Source organism: Ammodytes marinus (assembly GCF_949987685.1).
Source record: "Ammodytes marinus genome assembly, chromosome: 7".
NCBI lineage: Eukaryota > Metazoa > Chordata > Actinopteri > Uranoscopiformes > Ammodytidae > Ammodytes > Ammodytes marinus.
Window position 1 is genome coordinate 21,553,923 of NC_137211.1, and position 17,062 is coordinate 21,570,984.

A 17,062-nucleotide genomic window follows, 5' to 3' on the forward strand; every position below is an offset into this window, starting at 1 on the left:
ATGGCTCACCTTATACGACACAAGCTCTCCAACAAGCTGACCAATGCGGCCAACACGGTGACCAACAAATCTCAGGCCAAGGTCAGCGGGGTGTTCGCCCGGCTGGGCTTCCAGGCCGCAACAGATGAAGAGGGCTTGGGCTTCGCCGAGTGCGATGACTTGGATTATGACTACAGGCATGGGATGCAAATGGATGTCCTTGAGGGAGAGGGAGAAGGAGAGGAAGGGGGACACAAGGATGGAGACGGGGAGCTGGATGGGGACAGCCACTACCAGAGGGACGGCACAGCCCGGAGGCCCTCTACCCTGAAGACAGCAGGCTCCCTGTCCGAAGACAAACCCCAAATCACGACGTGGGATGCCGGCTGGAACGTCACCAATGCAATTCAGGTAGGGCCTACACTGCGATCACCGTCACTTAGCATGTATGAAAAGGTGCCTTGTGCTGCATGGATCAGGCCTTCAACTGCATGGACAAAAAGTCACCTTGAAGATTTTCATATTGGGAAATTAATGCAAGGAGAAAAAGAGACTTGGATTCAAGATAAGAATATATTCATGTGTTGAATTACCTCGAAAAGATTAATTTATGTTTAGCTTTCAAATGATATAAAATGTGCTAATTATTATCATAATTAAATGCGGGCTTCGATTTAAATTTGAATTCATGGTTTGTTGGTGAAGTCATTGCAGCCAGTAAGTCTTGTGAATTTATTATTCAAATCTTTTTATCAGTGGAGCTGCAGGCAGGGCCTGTTTCACTTCGATAGCCCCGAGGCTGGATAGAGCCCACGTGCTTATCAGTGTCTCAATCAAATTGATGTTGGAATCAAATACATTTAAAAATTCGTTTTTAAATGTTCTTTTTATTTTATTTTTGATTCGATTGAGCCAAGCCTATAGCATAGAAATACCGTATAATGCCTGTTTTCAAGGGCGAAATAAATTAGGGAAAAGATCCTTGATGCAGAGAAAAAAAAATCAACTGTGATAAATCAACTAGGCCAAGGCTATAATATTATCTTAATGCAGACATTTATTTTTTGTAACTGTTATTATGTAAGATGTGCTGTGTGAGCCCGTCATTGCATGCCCGGGCTGGCTCGGCCTGTCACTGCGATGTGGGCCTCGTCTATTACCACTCATCTGCGCTTCTCTGTCCGCAGGGCATGTTCGTCCTCGGCCTGCCGTACGCCATCCTCCATGGCGGCTACCTCGGTCTCTTCCTCATTATCTTCGCGGCTGTGGTTTGCTGCTACACCGGCAAAATCCTCATCGCTTGTCTGTATGAGGAGAACGAGGACGGCATATTAGTGCGCGTGAGGGACTCCTACGTGGACATCGCCAACGCCTGCTGCGCGCCCCGCTTCCCAGCGCTGGGCGGGCACATCGTGAACGTTGCTCAGATAATCGAGCTGGTCATGACCTGCATTCTTTACGTTGTGGTCAGCGGCAACCTGATGGTCAACAGTTTCCCGGGGTTTCCCGTCTCCCAGAAAGCTTGGTCTGTGGTGGCCACGGTGGCTCTGTTGCCCTGCGCCTTTCTGAAAAACCTCAAGTCCGTGTCCAAATTCAGCTTGCTCTGCACTATAGCGCACTTTGTCATCAACATCCTCGTGATTGCCTACTGCCTCTCCAGAGCACGGGAATGGGCCTGGGAGAAGGTCAAGTTTTACATCGACGTGAAGAAATTCCCAATTTCAATCGGCATCATTGTTTTCAGCTACACCTCCCAGATCTTCCTCCCATCCCTGGAGGGAAACATGGCAAAGCCCAGCGAGTTCCACTGCATGATGGAGTGGACTCACATCTCAGCCTGCGTCCTCAAGGGCCTCTTTGCCCTGGTGGCCTATTTGACTTGGGCAGATGCCACCAAGGAGGTCATCACGGATAACCTGCCTTCAACCATCCGGGCTGTGGTGAACATCTTCCTCGTCGCCAAGGCCCTATTATCTTACCCACTGCCGTTCTTTGCTGCAGTCGAGGTTCTGGAGAAGTCCTTCTTCCAGGGTGGCGGGAGAGCCATCTTCCCTGACTGCTACGGCCCTGGTGGGCAGCTCAAATCATGGGGACTGGGCCTTCGCATTGCCCTGGTGGTCTTCACCTTGCTTATGGCCATCTTCGTGCCCCATTTCGCCCTCCTCATGGGTTTAACTGGGAGCCTCACCGGCGCTGGACTGTGCTTCCTCCTGCCGAGCCTCTTCCATCTGAAGCTGCAGTGGAGAAATCTCATGTGGCACCACGTCTTCTTCGATGTTGCCATTTTTGTTATTGGAGGCATATGCGCCGTATCTGGCTTTATTCACTCGGTTGAAGGGCTCATAGAGGCATACAGGTACAATCTCCATGACTGAGAACTTCAGAGATGACCTTTCTAGGCCTATTGAATGGTGACGTCCTGAAATGTCGTCCTGATGCAAACGTATATCAAAACATCACGTTGACCACTTGACGTATAGGAGCTTGTGAGGAGGATTGTTTGTGTGAAATGTGCATCTTTTTTCTTTTGCCTTTGTGATAATGTGCAATAATAAACTCTACGATCATAGTGTAAAGTAGTCATTCCAGAAAACATGTTTTAATAACCGGACAGCGGAACCTCTGCATGAAAGGGGGTGATTTGAATATGCGGGCATTGACAAGTCTGTCCAGGCAACAGTCTTCAAGCAAGTTGTCCAAGTTCAAGTGAAAATGTCCGCAATGGGTCTAACTGTGGGTGTGTATGTGTTTATATCTAGGGGAAGGAAATATGTGACGAACAAACAATGGAGTGAATATGTTTTTGGTTCTTGAGCTGCTATCAGTAATCCCTCTGCAGAGAAAATAATAGACCAAGGCATCCACCAGATCAGATGGTGCTCTATGGGATATAATAAACCATGAATAACTTGTCTAGTTGTTTAAACAGATTGTTTTTTTCCGTTTTCGTTTTGAAGTGTTTTATTTTTCATGTTATGCCTGTAGTAGTCCTTGTTGGCCGTTTTTTTTTCTCTTGGTGTTTCAAGTGTCATTCTGGATGAAGTGAATTCAAAGTGCAAGCAAGTGGGTCCTAAATGTGTAATATGAAGAAAAAATAACAATGTCTGTCTGATAATATCCTCTTCCTATTGAACTTGTTAATTGTGATTTAATGGAACTAATCATGGTGTGTGTGTGTGTGTGTGTGTGTGTGTGTGTGTGTGTGTGTGTGTGTGTGTGTGTGTGTGTGTGTGTGTGTGTGTGAGAGAGAGAGAGAGAGACAAAGAGTATTTGTTGAATTAAGAGAAAAATAAATCTAATATTTTATGGCTGGTGATTCGAATATTTCCTTGAAATGTCACTTTAGTTATGAGTGGGCTCTGTTAAACTTCCCCATTCTTAAAACACCAAAAGTGAGCATTGAAAGGCGATGCAAGACTTGAAATTGCAGCTGCAGTGTACACTTTTGAAGACAGTTTGACAGAGGCCTAGAAAAATAGCTTGTAGAAGTCTGCAAACAGATTATACGAGTGTAGCCCTAAACCCGTGAATTCAATGAGAAAATCCTGAATTTTTGAGATATATCAACTTCTGTTTCTTAGATAAATTAACGCCAATTGTTGCTGACATGAATAAAATCTGTAACGCAGAAGTGAACATAGATAATTTTCACTTCCTTTTACATGTCCGTCGACCATGCCATTCCTTTCTTAAAATGAGGATGTTCCTCAATTAACCAGCTGTTTCTGACTCACAGTAATCCCCATACAAACACCGGTCTACTGTAGGCTACTAATGGACTGTAGGCCACTATTCATAAAAAAGGGGTTCGATTATTACTGTCAACACATTAGCTCCTCGATTTTGACTCATTTAGGCTACTTATTTGTTTATTTACTGGCACGTTTACGCCCTGTCGATAATTTAGTTAATGCAGACACAGACAGAACATTAAAAAAACGTACACACACCTTCACAGCGTGTGCGCACATGCAGGCCCAAGCAGATGGCTATCATCATTGTCAGTTTAGTTTCACTTCCCAAAAATCAAAAGCTGCAGTAGATAAATCGAAGACGAGAAAATAGGAAGCCTACAACCCTGCACTAAGGTAGTAGCTACCACTGAACAGGTAGGCTATAATGTTAATACATTGTTTGGTTTTATAATGTTTGTTTCATGGTTAAACGTGAGTGTATTTTAGTTGTTGTATGACTGCTACATTAACGCTGCTACCTGACTGCACCAGAGGGAGGGAACCCGGGAAAATGCGTCCGTCCGTGATAGGAGTGCTAGCGCTCGTCTCTTTGACCTGCTGTGGACAGAATCCTGCAGTCCAAGTCATTCTGACCGATAAGGGACTTCAATATGGTAAGGCGATGTGCTGTTATTCACGAAGTTTGTTAAAGTTCATTCAGTCTTTTCCTTTTAGCTTCACAATTGTTTTCACCAAGAGGAACCCCACACATATCACTGTGTTAAATCAGTGCAGACGCGATTCACCCACAACAACGAGTTTATAAAACGTAATTCACGTGTCATTGATCCCAGGAAAGAACGTAGGTGCAACATGGTTCCAGGAGAGGCTGGAGAGTGTAACTCTCCCTGACATCAGTGGTGGGATCCGCCTCAGCGTCCTCGGCACAATAGACTACACACTAACAGGGTAGGAGGACATTTGACATGCCTGGATTCACAGGGGTCGTTTTGGTTAAGTTCCTATCTTATAGGCTAACTATGGTAAACACACTTCTTTTGGTCTTCACAAGGAATATGCTGTCTGAATTTCATGAATTTGAACCCCAGGATGAATAATCATGTTGCATAGTTTGATACCTATTAGCAGCACAGTAGCCTATTGCAACTGATGGATTTAATTATGAGACCTATTTTAAAGATTCATGTCTGTGGACTAACACCTGTCTACGCTTGTCCTTGATCGCCCCATTTGCACTAGCATCACTGTATCAAAGTGCGACTTTCCACAGCCGTCTGTTGAGTTCTATCAGGACCCCACTGGGCTGAAGACATCCATTTCTGGCCTCAGCGTTGCACTAACCGGCGAGTGGATGACACACTTTGGTGTAATGTGAGTTTGCCATACCTTTAATTCAGGAAGAACAGCTCTATCAAGAGGCTACTATAACCCCACAGATGTGGGCTCAGTCAGGGTTTGTATTGATATTTGTCTGGTTTTTCAGAAGAGTAAACCTTCAGAGCAACTGTATATAAGTGAACGAAAGTGATCACATATATCATGACATTTAAATGTGTGGGTTACACACTCCATTTAAAAATGTGAAAAGAGTAATGTACATAAAAACATAACCAGGAAGCGATATTAAGTTTGAGGTTTAAAAAGAGCTTTGGTCATCTAAATGTCAGTTAAAAAAGGAAGTTTCCGCTATTGTCAGCAAAGTAAAGTGAACAGTGGTTTCTCAAACAATAAGGTTATGTGAGCGATACATGTGCATTTCAAAATTGAGGAAAGACTTCCTGTACTGTCCATTTGTGCCACAAGAAACATTTTGAAAGGGAAAGTGTGGATATTATGAGGCCTTCAGGCAAAGGTCTGCACTACACTGAGTGTTCAATTGTGCAGTTTATACCAAAGGATATAGAATTAAAAATAAAGGGACAAGGTTTCTGTGCACTATTGTACAGAAGAGTATTAGGGCCAGGGGTGAGGAAAAAAATGAAAGGTGGATTTTTTGTTTTTTTGCACTATGCACTTAAAGAAAAAAGATGAAATGTTGAAAAAAAAGTTGAGAGTCCAAGACTGTGGGGAAATGAACAGCAATGATGAATTACAGTTTAAAACGCTGTAAACAATGAAGCAAGTAAGGGAAACATTGCAGAAGAAAAACAGAATAGGCCACAGTACTTTCATAATTAAAGGTTGGGTCAGCAATTCTGGAGAACGCTTGATGACAAAATATATTTTTATCAAAATCAGTGAATATCTCCTCGTGATCCTCTACCTGTCCGTGCTGTGTGTGAGCGCTGAAAAAAACTCCAATGTTAATACGCAGCCTAGGCTCTGTAACCGGGTATGTTGCTAGCCCGGGCTCTCTTTGTTTATACCCTTTGTTACCCGTGTACAGATCCTAGGCTGTGTATTCAAACTAGATTTTTTTCACCTCACAACCAATTTCTGCAATATGTGCCAGACATACAGAGGAATCGAAATGACGTTTCTCTTTGACCCATGGTGCAATAAACACAGAATAAAATAAGATAAGTGATATGTACAATAAATAGATTCTTAATTCTAAATTCTGCTAAATGTAAGGCAAAATATAACAGTTCAGAGTCTGAGTTCTCTTTTTCGCCGGGGGGGGGGGGGGGGGGGGGGGGTCAAAGTCCAGAGTTTGTGGGGGCAGAGGGGGAGGGAAGGGAGAGCTTCCTGATAGCCTAGTGGATGAAGCTGTTTGCCGGTCTGTTAGAACCGGTTCGGAGGCTCTGGTACCTTCTCCCAGATGGCAGGAGGCTGAAGAGGCTTTGTGAGGGGTGGTTGGGGTCACCCACAATGCTGGTTGATGTGCGGGTGAGGCGGGTTCTGTAAATGTCCAGGAGGGAGGGGAGGGGGACACCGATGATCCATCCAGCAGCCTCCACATTTTTAAAATTTTTTTTGGCAAAGGGCATTACAACTTTGTCTGTGCTGCGTCTTTTCAGACACGACGGGGGATCATTCAACATGGCTATATTTACTGTGGATGTGACCTCTGTAGTGGAGCTGGGGAAAGATCCTGATGGGCATCCGTCCGTAACTAGTGTCAATTGTGATGCTGAAGTTGGAGATGTAGACATAGAGTTCCATGGTGGAGCCAGGTACAGTGAAACAGAGGGAGGGGTACAGATAGGGGGGAGGGGGGTTGATTTGATAATAATATCTGTCAAGTTGTAAGCCCTGCATTTTCACATGTCAATAGTTGGTTCTTCCAGCCTTTTGTCGACCATTTCAAGGGGCGTATCAGAGGCGAAATAGAGAGCAAAGTGAGTATTGTCAAATATACCAGTGGAGGCTTGGTCTATCCTGTATCCTTAGTGTTAAATAATTTTCAGTTGAAACCCGCTATGAGGATTTACAGTCGTTTTGCTTCCTTGTTTCACTCCTAGATCTGCCCTAATGTGGAGGAATACATTGTGAACATGGAGTACCACCTACAGGCCATGAACGGTATTGTAGCAGGCTATACTTTGATAGAGACCCAAAGGACTGTCACTTGTTGTAAAAAAAGAAGGGGAAAAGGGCAGTCAGGAATTTAACTTCATATGTAAATAATTCCGTTTACAAATTATCTTTATTCCAACTAGTTTCTTTTGATGTGGCTGAAGACCTGACTCTTGACCTCTCTCTCACTGACGATCCTATCACTGATTCTTCAAGTCTGAATATGGGTTTTAAGGTAAGGATACACACATAGAAGTAGTACTTTTGGCCATATAAACATAACCCTGTCAGACAAGCTACAGCAATGTTTTATATTAATAGAATAATGTATAATAAAGTCTTGTGCCAAAAACACTTAAAAGGGATTAATGACAAAAAAAATGTTTGATTCAAAGGGAGAGTTCTACAGTATCAGATCTCATTCAGAGCCTCCTTTTGAGGCACAGCCTTTCAGTGTGTCCAAGCAGCAAGGCTACATGCTGTCAATGGGAATATCTGAATTCACACTAAACTCAGCCTCATACGGATACTACACCGACGGACTGTTTCAGGCCCTCGTCAATGATAGCATGGTAAGTGCACCTGATGGGAGGCGTAGTTGGATCCATCAATGTATGTATTAATTGAGGTAAAGCTATTGTTTCATCATTTTAGATACCTCCTGTCTCTCCTGTGCGCCTAAATACAAGCTCAATGGGGCCTTATATTCCTCAGGTAAGTTTATCTATGTCATTGGTTCATTTGTTTTTTTATTAACTCACTGTATGAAATGTTTGTCGAGAGCAATAAGACTTCCAGATCAAATGTTGACCCCCTCTCTCTCTCTCTCTCTCTCTCTCTCTCTCTCTCTCTCTCTCTCTCTCTCTCTCTCTCTCTCTCTCTCGCCTCAGCTTCCCAAGATGTATCCAGGTCTGCTGATGGATTTACAGGTTTATGCCAGAGAGGTTCCACTGTTCTCCTTCCAGCCTGGTGCTGTAAAACTGGACTTCCAGGGAGCTATGAAGGCTTTTGCCATCCAGCCAAATGGCACCCAGACCCCACTCTTCACACTTAATGTTGTGAGTACCTTTGCTATCGATTTACTCTCAAAATGCATACATTTCAGATTTTTTTTATCTTTCTCTTTTTTTTCTAACTCTTTATGTCCCCAATGCATCAAAGTAGATCCCTGCTGGATATTTAAGTATATTCACTAATATGAGCAGACAAACCTCTGGACATATGATAACATTATGATAACATTCATTGTATTGAATGATGTAAACATTTCATTCCACAGTAGATACATTCAAACTGGTGTTAAAAGGAAGTCAGCGATTCTGGATAATGTTTGTTGCCAAAATGCCTTTTTGTCAAAATCATTTAATTGAGTTCTGTGTGTGCTGCAAGAAAATCTGGTTTTAATACACAGCCTAGGTAGCCTGGAAATCCAGACCTGCCGCTGGCAAATTTAAATTTGCTCAGCCTGCTGGTCTTGACACGATCCGTTGGAGATCATTAACTACTGTATGTTGGAAAGTTCGACCTGACAATCAAATAGTTCTATCTGATATGGGAGATCCAGAGCCCTATGTATGGGGATCTGGGGCGGACGTTACCAGATGACAACAGTGCTGGGCATGTGTCGTCCAAGCTGTGATAGTAGACAACAAAGATGGCTGTTGATACGTTGTTTGAGTTTGAGACGGCTCTGGCCTAGACACTTAACGAACGATTTGGAATACGGCACTCACATCTTTCATTAGCAAGAAAGAAGAATTTTCTGTTCTGCCGACCGACCACAGCAAAAGTTCAATATACCAATTAACCCGGCTGTTCGCTAAACGAACGGGGCTGAATACGTCACCTTGTTCATCGCTCTGATTGGTCGTAGTGCTATCCAATTGCAAGCAGTGGTAGGCCTATTTGAAATGCACGCGTAGGTGCCACCCCTTGAGTTAGGAAGGTATATTGATCGTGGCCAGACCCTACATTGTTCTAGATGTGGGTCTGGATTTCCAGGCTAAAGCCTAGGCTCTGTAAACAGGTATGTTAACAAAGGGTATGTAAACGAAAGAGGCCCACCGTAGCTAGCAACATGCCTGTTTAAAGAGCCCAGGCTGATTATTAACACTGGATTTTTTTCAACGCACATACAGCACGGACAGGTAGTGGATCGTGAGGAGATATTCACTGATTTTGAAATAGAGTGATTTTGACAACAAGCATTCTCCAGTATTGCCGACTCCACCTTTAATCAAATTAGTTAATCTGCTCATTCAAACCTCTTTCTTTGTTTCAGGACTCAAAACTCGGCGGTAAAGTGTGGATTGCCGATGGACGACTGAAGGGCTCAGTGAAAATGAACAGGTGAGTGCATCAACATAGATGATAAAGCACACTCCTGTGTCTGAGTTCACAAATTCAAGCTCAAAGTCATGATACTGCTTTCTCTCAAACAGTTTCACACTGACGCTGGCAGCTAGTGAAGTGGGACCCTTCAAGGTGCATGACAAACGATTGTACTTGTTTTTGTCTTTTAAAAATGTGATAAGTCTTAAAAAAAGAAGAAAAGAAAAGTTTCACAATTAAGCTTGTAATGTATCGCATGTTTCTCCTTGTAGACTGATGCTTTCGAAAGCTTGGCCAGGATTGGAACAAAGATAGTTATGGGAAAACTGAATGGTGAGTCCTAGTTAACAGGTTTTTGTGTTAAATCTTCTACTTCAGCCATCAACCAGTGTTCAGGTGAAAGATTAGTGGCTTATCCATTCAATAACAAACTACTGTTCCAAAAATAAATTAAATCCTTTTGTTTAAATTATTTTCGATCTGCTTTGCCCAAGGTCGTGTGGACAAAAATATTCAGAGAAGGGAACTTACCGTGTTTTATTATTTCACTCTTTGGAAGTTCATAGAGAAAAAAAGAAAAGACTCTCTCTTGCTAAATTCTGATTATGTTAATCGAGAACGTAATAAAGACTGTTTTCAGACATTTTTTTCCTCAGATGTACAGGAGGTCATAGGTCAGCTTAATGAAAACAATGTTAAATGTTTACAGAACATCGTTTTTTCTCTTTCAGACAAACTGGGCACAGGTGTTGTTTTACCCAGAATGAAACAAGTTCAGCTTGTCAACACAGTTTTGGAGGTGGCAGAGGTCAGTATACAAGTCAAATATCACAAATGTATGTAAGATTCATGTTGAACCTCTGTAGGAACAGTTGAATGAAGATATTGTATTGGGCTGACCATTGTATTTATTCTTTACAGGGATTCATAGCCATGTCTTCAAATGTCCAGGTGTTCCCAACAGACTGGTTCTTCATCTGACCTGCTTACTATGGTGCATTAAACGCGGATGTGCTTTATCTCAGTTCGGATTCTGAAACTTCAAACCAGTGAACAAACTGCATTTGCTTAAATCTGAAACAAAAGAGCACTGCTGTTTAAATTCTAATGATTAACCAGCCTTGCCAAACAGCACATAATCAACATATCTATGATATAATTTACACATCTGCCGTCTTCTTGTCATACAAGCAGTGATTACGCCTGCAGTTCACCTTTAGTTTCTTATGATGTGTACACACTTTCTGATCATTTTACATCATTACACTGTGTTGTATGAAAATTAAATGTTTTTTGTATGCACTCAAGACTCATCTATATGAAAATAGTAACACCTAGCTGAGTGAAGAGGTTGTACATCTTATTGTCGTCAGAACTTAACTTAAATATTTCCACTAAGAGGAAAAAAAGAAGGGTTGATTTAAAAATAATTGAGGTACTGAGGTATGTGATCATTTTATCTTAAATATCCTTCCCATTAAGTGTGATTTGTAGAAAATAGACATTTTACAACAAAAAAATCATGAAACAATGACATTTCTTTATTTTGAAACATTTAAGTGTGCCACTCTTTAGACTTAGAGCAACAGAATATAAATATAAGTCTATTTACAAGCACTGGTCCTAAAATGTTCCCCATAGAAAAACATCACACTTCATTAATGGGAAGAGCACCTATTTGGATCGGGACCGACAACATGGTCCTGAACTAGACGATGCATGATAAGATGGAAAAAACAGCTAGTTCATTAGAAACAAGCTTTTCAGAAGCAGTTCAGCTGAACTGGGAGCAGGAGTGAAAAATGGCCGACGTACTGTTGATAACTGAGACCATGGCAGGCGAGCAAGATACTGACTGTGTAGCATCTGAAAGACTTGCGATGCTTAGCTCCATTAACAGATATTGTTACACTAAAGCAGGTTAGTTGTACCACCTTCATCGTAAACTTTAATTTCTAGAATTTTTCGTTGAAATTTCTATGGAAGAAAAGTAAAGGGATAACAGTTAACAGGGTTATTATCTATGTCGCCTTCATCTCAGCGTGGTCCTTATGAAAGCGTCTGACCAACTATGTAGCACCTGAGAGTCCACTATGGGATAAGCAAGAGGAAGATAGTATAAAAACACCACAAGCTAACGGCTTTTTAAAAATGTATCAATTTAACAGCCTTTGTCAATGTTCACTAATACAAATAACTCTAGAGACATGTGATGTACAGAGTGGGTTTGTTCATGATCATAAATAAAGTTTGACTTTTTTTTTTTTTTTTTATAATTACTGTTGGCACACTCAGTGATCATCAACATAACCCTGTGGAGCTTCTTTGACTTTGGCAACACAGTAAACAGGTTGCTCAGTGCTCACATCACTCGTTTCGCAGCTCCGTACCTTTCATTTACTTCATGCTACTTTAAGTGCATTTAAGTACACACGCTGAAAATAAGTTAGACATTCAAGTATGCACATTCTTATACTGCAACACTGCACAGCACATCACATCACCATGTGTGAGAGAAGATACTAACAAAGACAGGAGACTTAAAGACATTGAGACATTTGTACCCAGAACGAAACCAAGATGACCATGAGATCAAGACCAGTCCACCATGCTGACATCTCTAGCAGAAAGACCCGCATCTGCATTAAACAGAGTGGTGAATTTAAGCCTGGGGATTCCAGTTACTCAGTAAAGCCTTTTTGCATTGGTCATTTTTGGGATAAAAGACATTTTGGTCAGTTCTGCTGCACAAAGCAAAGTTAGCAAACAAGAAAAAGTTACTGAAAAGTGAAAGGTTTCAGTAATCAGTTCTCAGCTTGTTTAGAAGGGGTTGGAAACAATAACAGGAAAACACTTGATGGAGAGTAAAGGTTAATAGGAGGAAGAAAAGCGAAGAAGACATGATGAGATCATGTGGAGGCACAGTGTGACTTAAAAAAAATAACTTTAACATCACAAAACTTAAGTTTTATGAGCTTCAAGTGCAGTCCCTATAGAACCCTGTTAGTTTTATTAAACTGTCGTCAGCTCAACGCTTCCCGGCGAGTGTCAAACTCATTGCTGCAGACTGCTGAGGAGGGACGAACGGCAAGTTCTGGTGACACTCGCACACAAATGAACAAATGTAGGGTCATAGGATTGGGTTGTGGGTATTAGGCTGTACTGGCAGGTGATGTGAGAGCAACTGTCCGAGAGGTCCATCGGTTCAAGATGGTGGAGAAAGCGGCGGGTAAAGGCCGGGATCATTTGTCTGCAACGGCTGCTGCCATGGGAGCACGTATAGAACCACGAGCGGTCGCCGCCAACTCCTCGATTTCTGTGTTTAATCGTCTGATGACCCACTCCATCGCCTCTCGACCCTGAGACGCACAGAGGAAGAGCGTTACAACCATGGTTACGACACATAATGTGCAGCGACAGGTGCATTGTTATGACAAAAAGAGACGTTTAGACACTCTTTCATGACGGGTTGTTGGAAGATTGGAAGGGCAGGCCTCACCTTGCCGGCGTTGGAGGAGATTGTTTTGGCCATGAGACCCTCGAGGTAGCTGCTCAGACTGATACCTTTCACTGTGATCATAGCCTCCTGTGTCAGCACCGTCCTGAACACACAATCACACAAATAAAAAGATCACAAACAGCACTGAACATATCAACCGTATCTGTTACAGTTTTTGTATCTATTATAGCTATATTCAATTAAAACTGAAAAACCTCTTTGCCAACATTAGCCATTCATAAAGCCATTAAGATTTTTTTTTAAATAAACTTCAACTAAAAAAGCTCAGGCCAAAAGAGATACAATAATAATATTAAAAATCATCATCATAATAATAAATCATCATTATCATCAATACTGCATGTGACATTTGATTTTTGTAAAAGATAAACAGAGTTATTTACTTCTCAGGATCCTGTGGATGTGGCTTGTATGTCAACTTCTCGTCCACAGATACTATGTTGGTGAAGGAGATCTGTGTAAGGGAAAAAAGACACTGATGCTATTTGCTCTAAAATACCTTTTCTTATGTAAGAGCAGGTAAAACACAGGTGTAAGGGATAAAAGGACTGTGGAGATAGCAACTGCCCTTAGAGTTTTCCAAGGCAGGTTTAGGAAGCAAATTACAAGAGCCCAACCTCTGCCAGAAAGTGTGCATTGTAGGCAAAATTAGCAATTCAATTAATCAAACCAATAAATGACCATAACTATTTCAATCCCACCATAAAAGTAAACAAACTTAAAACAGTCAGGATGCAGTCAGAAAGTTAAGCCAGTGAAGGGTTGTGTCAACTTACACCCACACGTCAAACCTCTGCAGCCTTGGCAACAGAGGACTCTCTAGGACAGCTCCCAGGCTCTGGAACACCCTCTCCCAACATATCCGTGACTCCGAGTCCCTAACCATCTTCCAATCCCACCTCAAGACCCATCTCTTCTCCTCTGCCTACCCCTAGATCACCCACCAACCCAAGCCCCATCAACTCTACATGTTCTTTTTGTTTGTTTATTGTTGTGTTATGTAAAGCGCTCTGAGTTGAGAGAAAAGCGCTATATAAATAAAATGTGTTATTATTATTATTATTATTATTATTATTATTATTATTATTATTATTAATAATAATGAAAATCAGGCAAAGGAGCTGACTGAGGAAACGACTTTGGTTTAGGGCCACTTCATCAGTGAAATCGGTGTGAAATCATTACAAAAACAAATATATTCTCTTTTAATTTGATATATAAGCATTGCCTGATGTGTTAACGAGCAGAATTTCTCAACCATGACAGCTTCCTGTTATCAATCACATGAGGAAGAAGAATTTTAATCTGTCGAGTCAGTGTAATGTATCAATGAGAGATTACTACTCACATTTGTAGATTTCAGCTCAAATGTCTTCTCTTTGGGGTCCACCACTGAATGTTCCTGAACGTAAGTGTGTGTTCTCGTTACCCCAATAATCTACAGGAAGAGGAGACAATTCAGGTTTGGTTGTAAACAAAAACAAACAAACAAAAAAAAGCCTCCATACATTTAAGAAAAAAATAGGCTTATTCGGGATTCAGAGTCGCTCAACGGCAGTCGCAGCATAGGTTGGGATTTCAACCTATATTTAATTTAAATAGTCATGCAGAATAACATAATGAAAACAGGATAAGATCTTACGGGATGCGAGGGTTTCTGAGGCACATTTCATTAAATAACAATGCATCCTTGCAGCTCGAAGGCACTTACAGAGTTGGCAATGGCAGGGAGACCCCACTCTGTGCTGAGCAGCCTGGTGCTGTGTAAACGCCCCTCTCTGTCCACGCTCCTGTTAAGCACATCCACACCATAAACCCCAGGGTTCATGGGATTTGGGTACTTCTGCATTGCCGCCTTGGTCACCGTCTCCCATGGATGGCTGGAGAAGAAAAAAAATCTTAACATTAATAGCAGCAAATGGCTAAAGGCCCTTTAACAATCTGCATTATATAAGTGAATCCACCATGTTGGCTAGTCCTGGCACAGTGACATTCAGATCATAATATATGTGATTATGTCAACGCCTTCCTTGTTTGTTAAATCTATTTTTGAGAACCCACTTATAAAACAGAAGACATTGCTATCAGTATCATATATGAGGACATATTGCCAATAACGCATTTGGAAATTAGATCAATTGGTTGTAATCATTCAGTCCATATTTAGACTACATACTATGTGTATGTAAGCATACTATGCTGGATCAAAGAGAACATATACACCAACTCTTACCATCAACCTTGACACAAAACATCAACACACCACTATTTATACATAGAAACAGTAGCAGCAACACGCTCAGCTGCTTACATAACAGGCACATAATAAAGATATATTTAAAACTTCCTGTGCAACTGCCTTTGCTTAAATCTCATGTTTGACAGACTCCATTTGATTGATTTCATGAGAAAAAGTAATAACAATCGGACCTGCCAAACCTTACAATGTTGAAATAATTTTCTATAAATGTCCATGCTAAAATTAGATATGTGAATAATTAAAATGGAGGAATAGGCTAACCAAAATATGTCCAGGCAAACTGATTTTAACTAGAAAGTAGAAACTTCTGGAAGTGGACACGAATGTTCCGGCCATTGTTACACACGTATTACGGTCTGTTGAGCAATACCCACAGAAAATAAACGGATCACTGTGTCTCCACCGGACGAGCTCTCTCTGATAGACCGTTATGTAACGTTCTTGCTCGCGGTACATAACGTAATGTATTAAGAACCCGTGATTAAGACGAGAGATGCGAGTGCTTCTCGAACCCCTTTGATTTGTCTCCATATGTGTCTGGAATGTCTAAATAAGCTACAACATGTAACTGACAATGACGGACGGAGCTAAGACACTAGCAGCTAAAATATAGCTATCAGATAGCCACAGTTAGCGTTCAGGCTAACAGCATATAAGCCCCGTTAAATAGTTTACTACTAGCGCACAACACAGACAGTCTTTGTTTAAAATAACTTCGAACGTAATGCAAAAGAAAATACAGCTCACTTTAACTTAATGTGGCAACTAACATACAAAAGAAATGGTTGAGTAATTATTTGTGTTGAAGGACTTAACTTATCTTTAACCTTAGTAGCTAAGGAGGCTAGCAGCTGTGCCCCAGTAACCATCAACAACTTATTTTACAAAAGGAAACCAGCCACTTAACAAACACACGTGTAAAATAAATCTTCGCAATTATAAAACTACTTACTTGAAAATGTGCTCTGACGCCCAGATCTTCATTTTATTAGGCTTTTCTGTCAGGGCTCGGGAGCCACCGGCGACGAATGACAGCGTGACCGACGAGAGGGAGGAGAAGCGGTTCAGCAGCAGTGAGACGCCGCCTGGTGGCAGCGGATGCAATCTGATTTTACCGTTATGTAAATGTTTCACAGTTAAGTTTTGTATAAAATGAAGGTGGATTCATTCTGTTTGCTCAATATCACGTTGGTAACTAAACTTTTAGATCTATGTCACTGTCAAGCTTACCATGACAGGTAGGCCTACCTCTACCTGTCTATCCCTATCAACAAATATATGCCTATTAGGCTATATTGGGATTAGCAGACATGGGGGACTCGAGTCACATGACTTGACTCGAGTCAGACTCGAGTCGCAAATTTGAGGACTTGAGACTTGCTTGACTAACACTGATAAAAGACTCGACTTGACTTTGACTTGGTCTTCATGACTTGAGACTTGACTTAGACTTGAGACGGATGACTCGAAATGACTTGAATTTTTAAAAGTTAGATTACGTTAGAAATTATGTTTTATTTTGAAACATGATCGGGTCATTTTACAGTGCAATGCATGCAGCGCGCTGCACGGACAAACAGCGTCAGCAGGTCAACACAGGAGCAGCAGTCATGGAGGCGGCTAGACCTTTCTTTATATGTCCATGGGCTAGACCAAGAGTAATTCACGTGAGCCTCCCACACGCTTATCACAGTAAATATGTAGCGCCTTCTTCCCTTCCCTTTTCACGTTGTAACGGCCCCGGGAAGTCTTGTAAAAGAAAACGAAAATAACGAGCGTTTCCTGCAGCGCTGCTGCCTTGATAACGCACGCTTCCTT

At 41.6% G+C, this 17,062-nt stretch overlaps 3 protein-coding genes across 4 annotated transcripts; 2 read left to right on the forward strand and 1 right to left on the reverse strand.

The window, feature by feature from the left end:
- LOC307253775 (vesicular inhibitory amino acid transporter-like) lies at positions 1 to 2,354 on the forward strand (the record flags this gene model as incomplete). Its single annotated transcript, XM_080031941.1, has 2 exons — positions 1 to 390; positions 1,167 to 2,354. The coding sequence occupies 2 exons, from the start codon at positions 1 to 3 to the stop codon at positions 2,352 to 2,354; spliced, it is 1,578 nt and encodes a 525-aa protein (XP_079888067.1).
- A 1,597-nt stretch (positions 2,355 to 3,951) lies between these two features.
- On the forward strand, positions 3,952 to 10,766 carry bpifcl (BPI fold containing family C, like). Of its 2 annotated transcripts, XM_080031087.1 has the most exons (16): positions 3,952 to 4,088; positions 4,206 to 4,327; positions 4,508 to 4,622; positions 4,914 to 5,045; positions 6,635 to 6,790; positions 6,892 to 6,955; positions 7,079 to 7,139; positions 7,277 to 7,368; positions 7,529 to 7,705; positions 7,788 to 7,847; positions 8,024 to 8,191; positions 9,415 to 9,482; positions 9,575 to 9,617; positions 9,737 to 9,797; positions 10,196 to 10,272; positions 10,386 to 10,766. In XM_080031087.1, exons 2-16 carry the CDS (start codon positions 4,225 to 4,227, stop codon positions 10,443 to 10,445), a joined length of 1,437 nt encoding a protein of 478 aa, XP_079887213.1. In that variant the 5' UTR covers positions 3,952 to 4,088; positions 4,206 to 4,224; the 3' UTR covers positions 10,446 to 10,766. The 2 variants fall into 2 exon arrangements, with proteins under 2 accessions (XP_079887213.1, XP_079887214.1); XM_080031088.1 differs by lacking the exon at positions 7,788 to 7,847.
- A 224-nt stretch (positions 10,767 to 10,990) lies between these two features.
- LOC307253127 (PRELI domain containing protein 3B-like) lies at positions 10,991 to 16,301 on the reverse strand. Its single transcript, XM_080031007.1, has 6 exons — positions 16,197 to 16,301; positions 14,696 to 14,864; positions 14,333 to 14,422; positions 13,368 to 13,438; positions 12,964 to 13,066; positions 10,991 to 12,823 (listed from the first exon to the last, which is right to left on the reverse strand). Exons 1-6 carry the CDS (start codon positions 16,226 to 16,228, stop codon positions 12,707 to 12,709), a joined length of 582 nt encoding a protein of 193 aa, XP_079887133.1. The 5' UTR covers positions 16,229 to 16,301; the 3' UTR covers positions 10,991 to 12,706.
- Between the last annotated feature and the right edge of the window lie 761 nt (positions 16,302 to 17,062).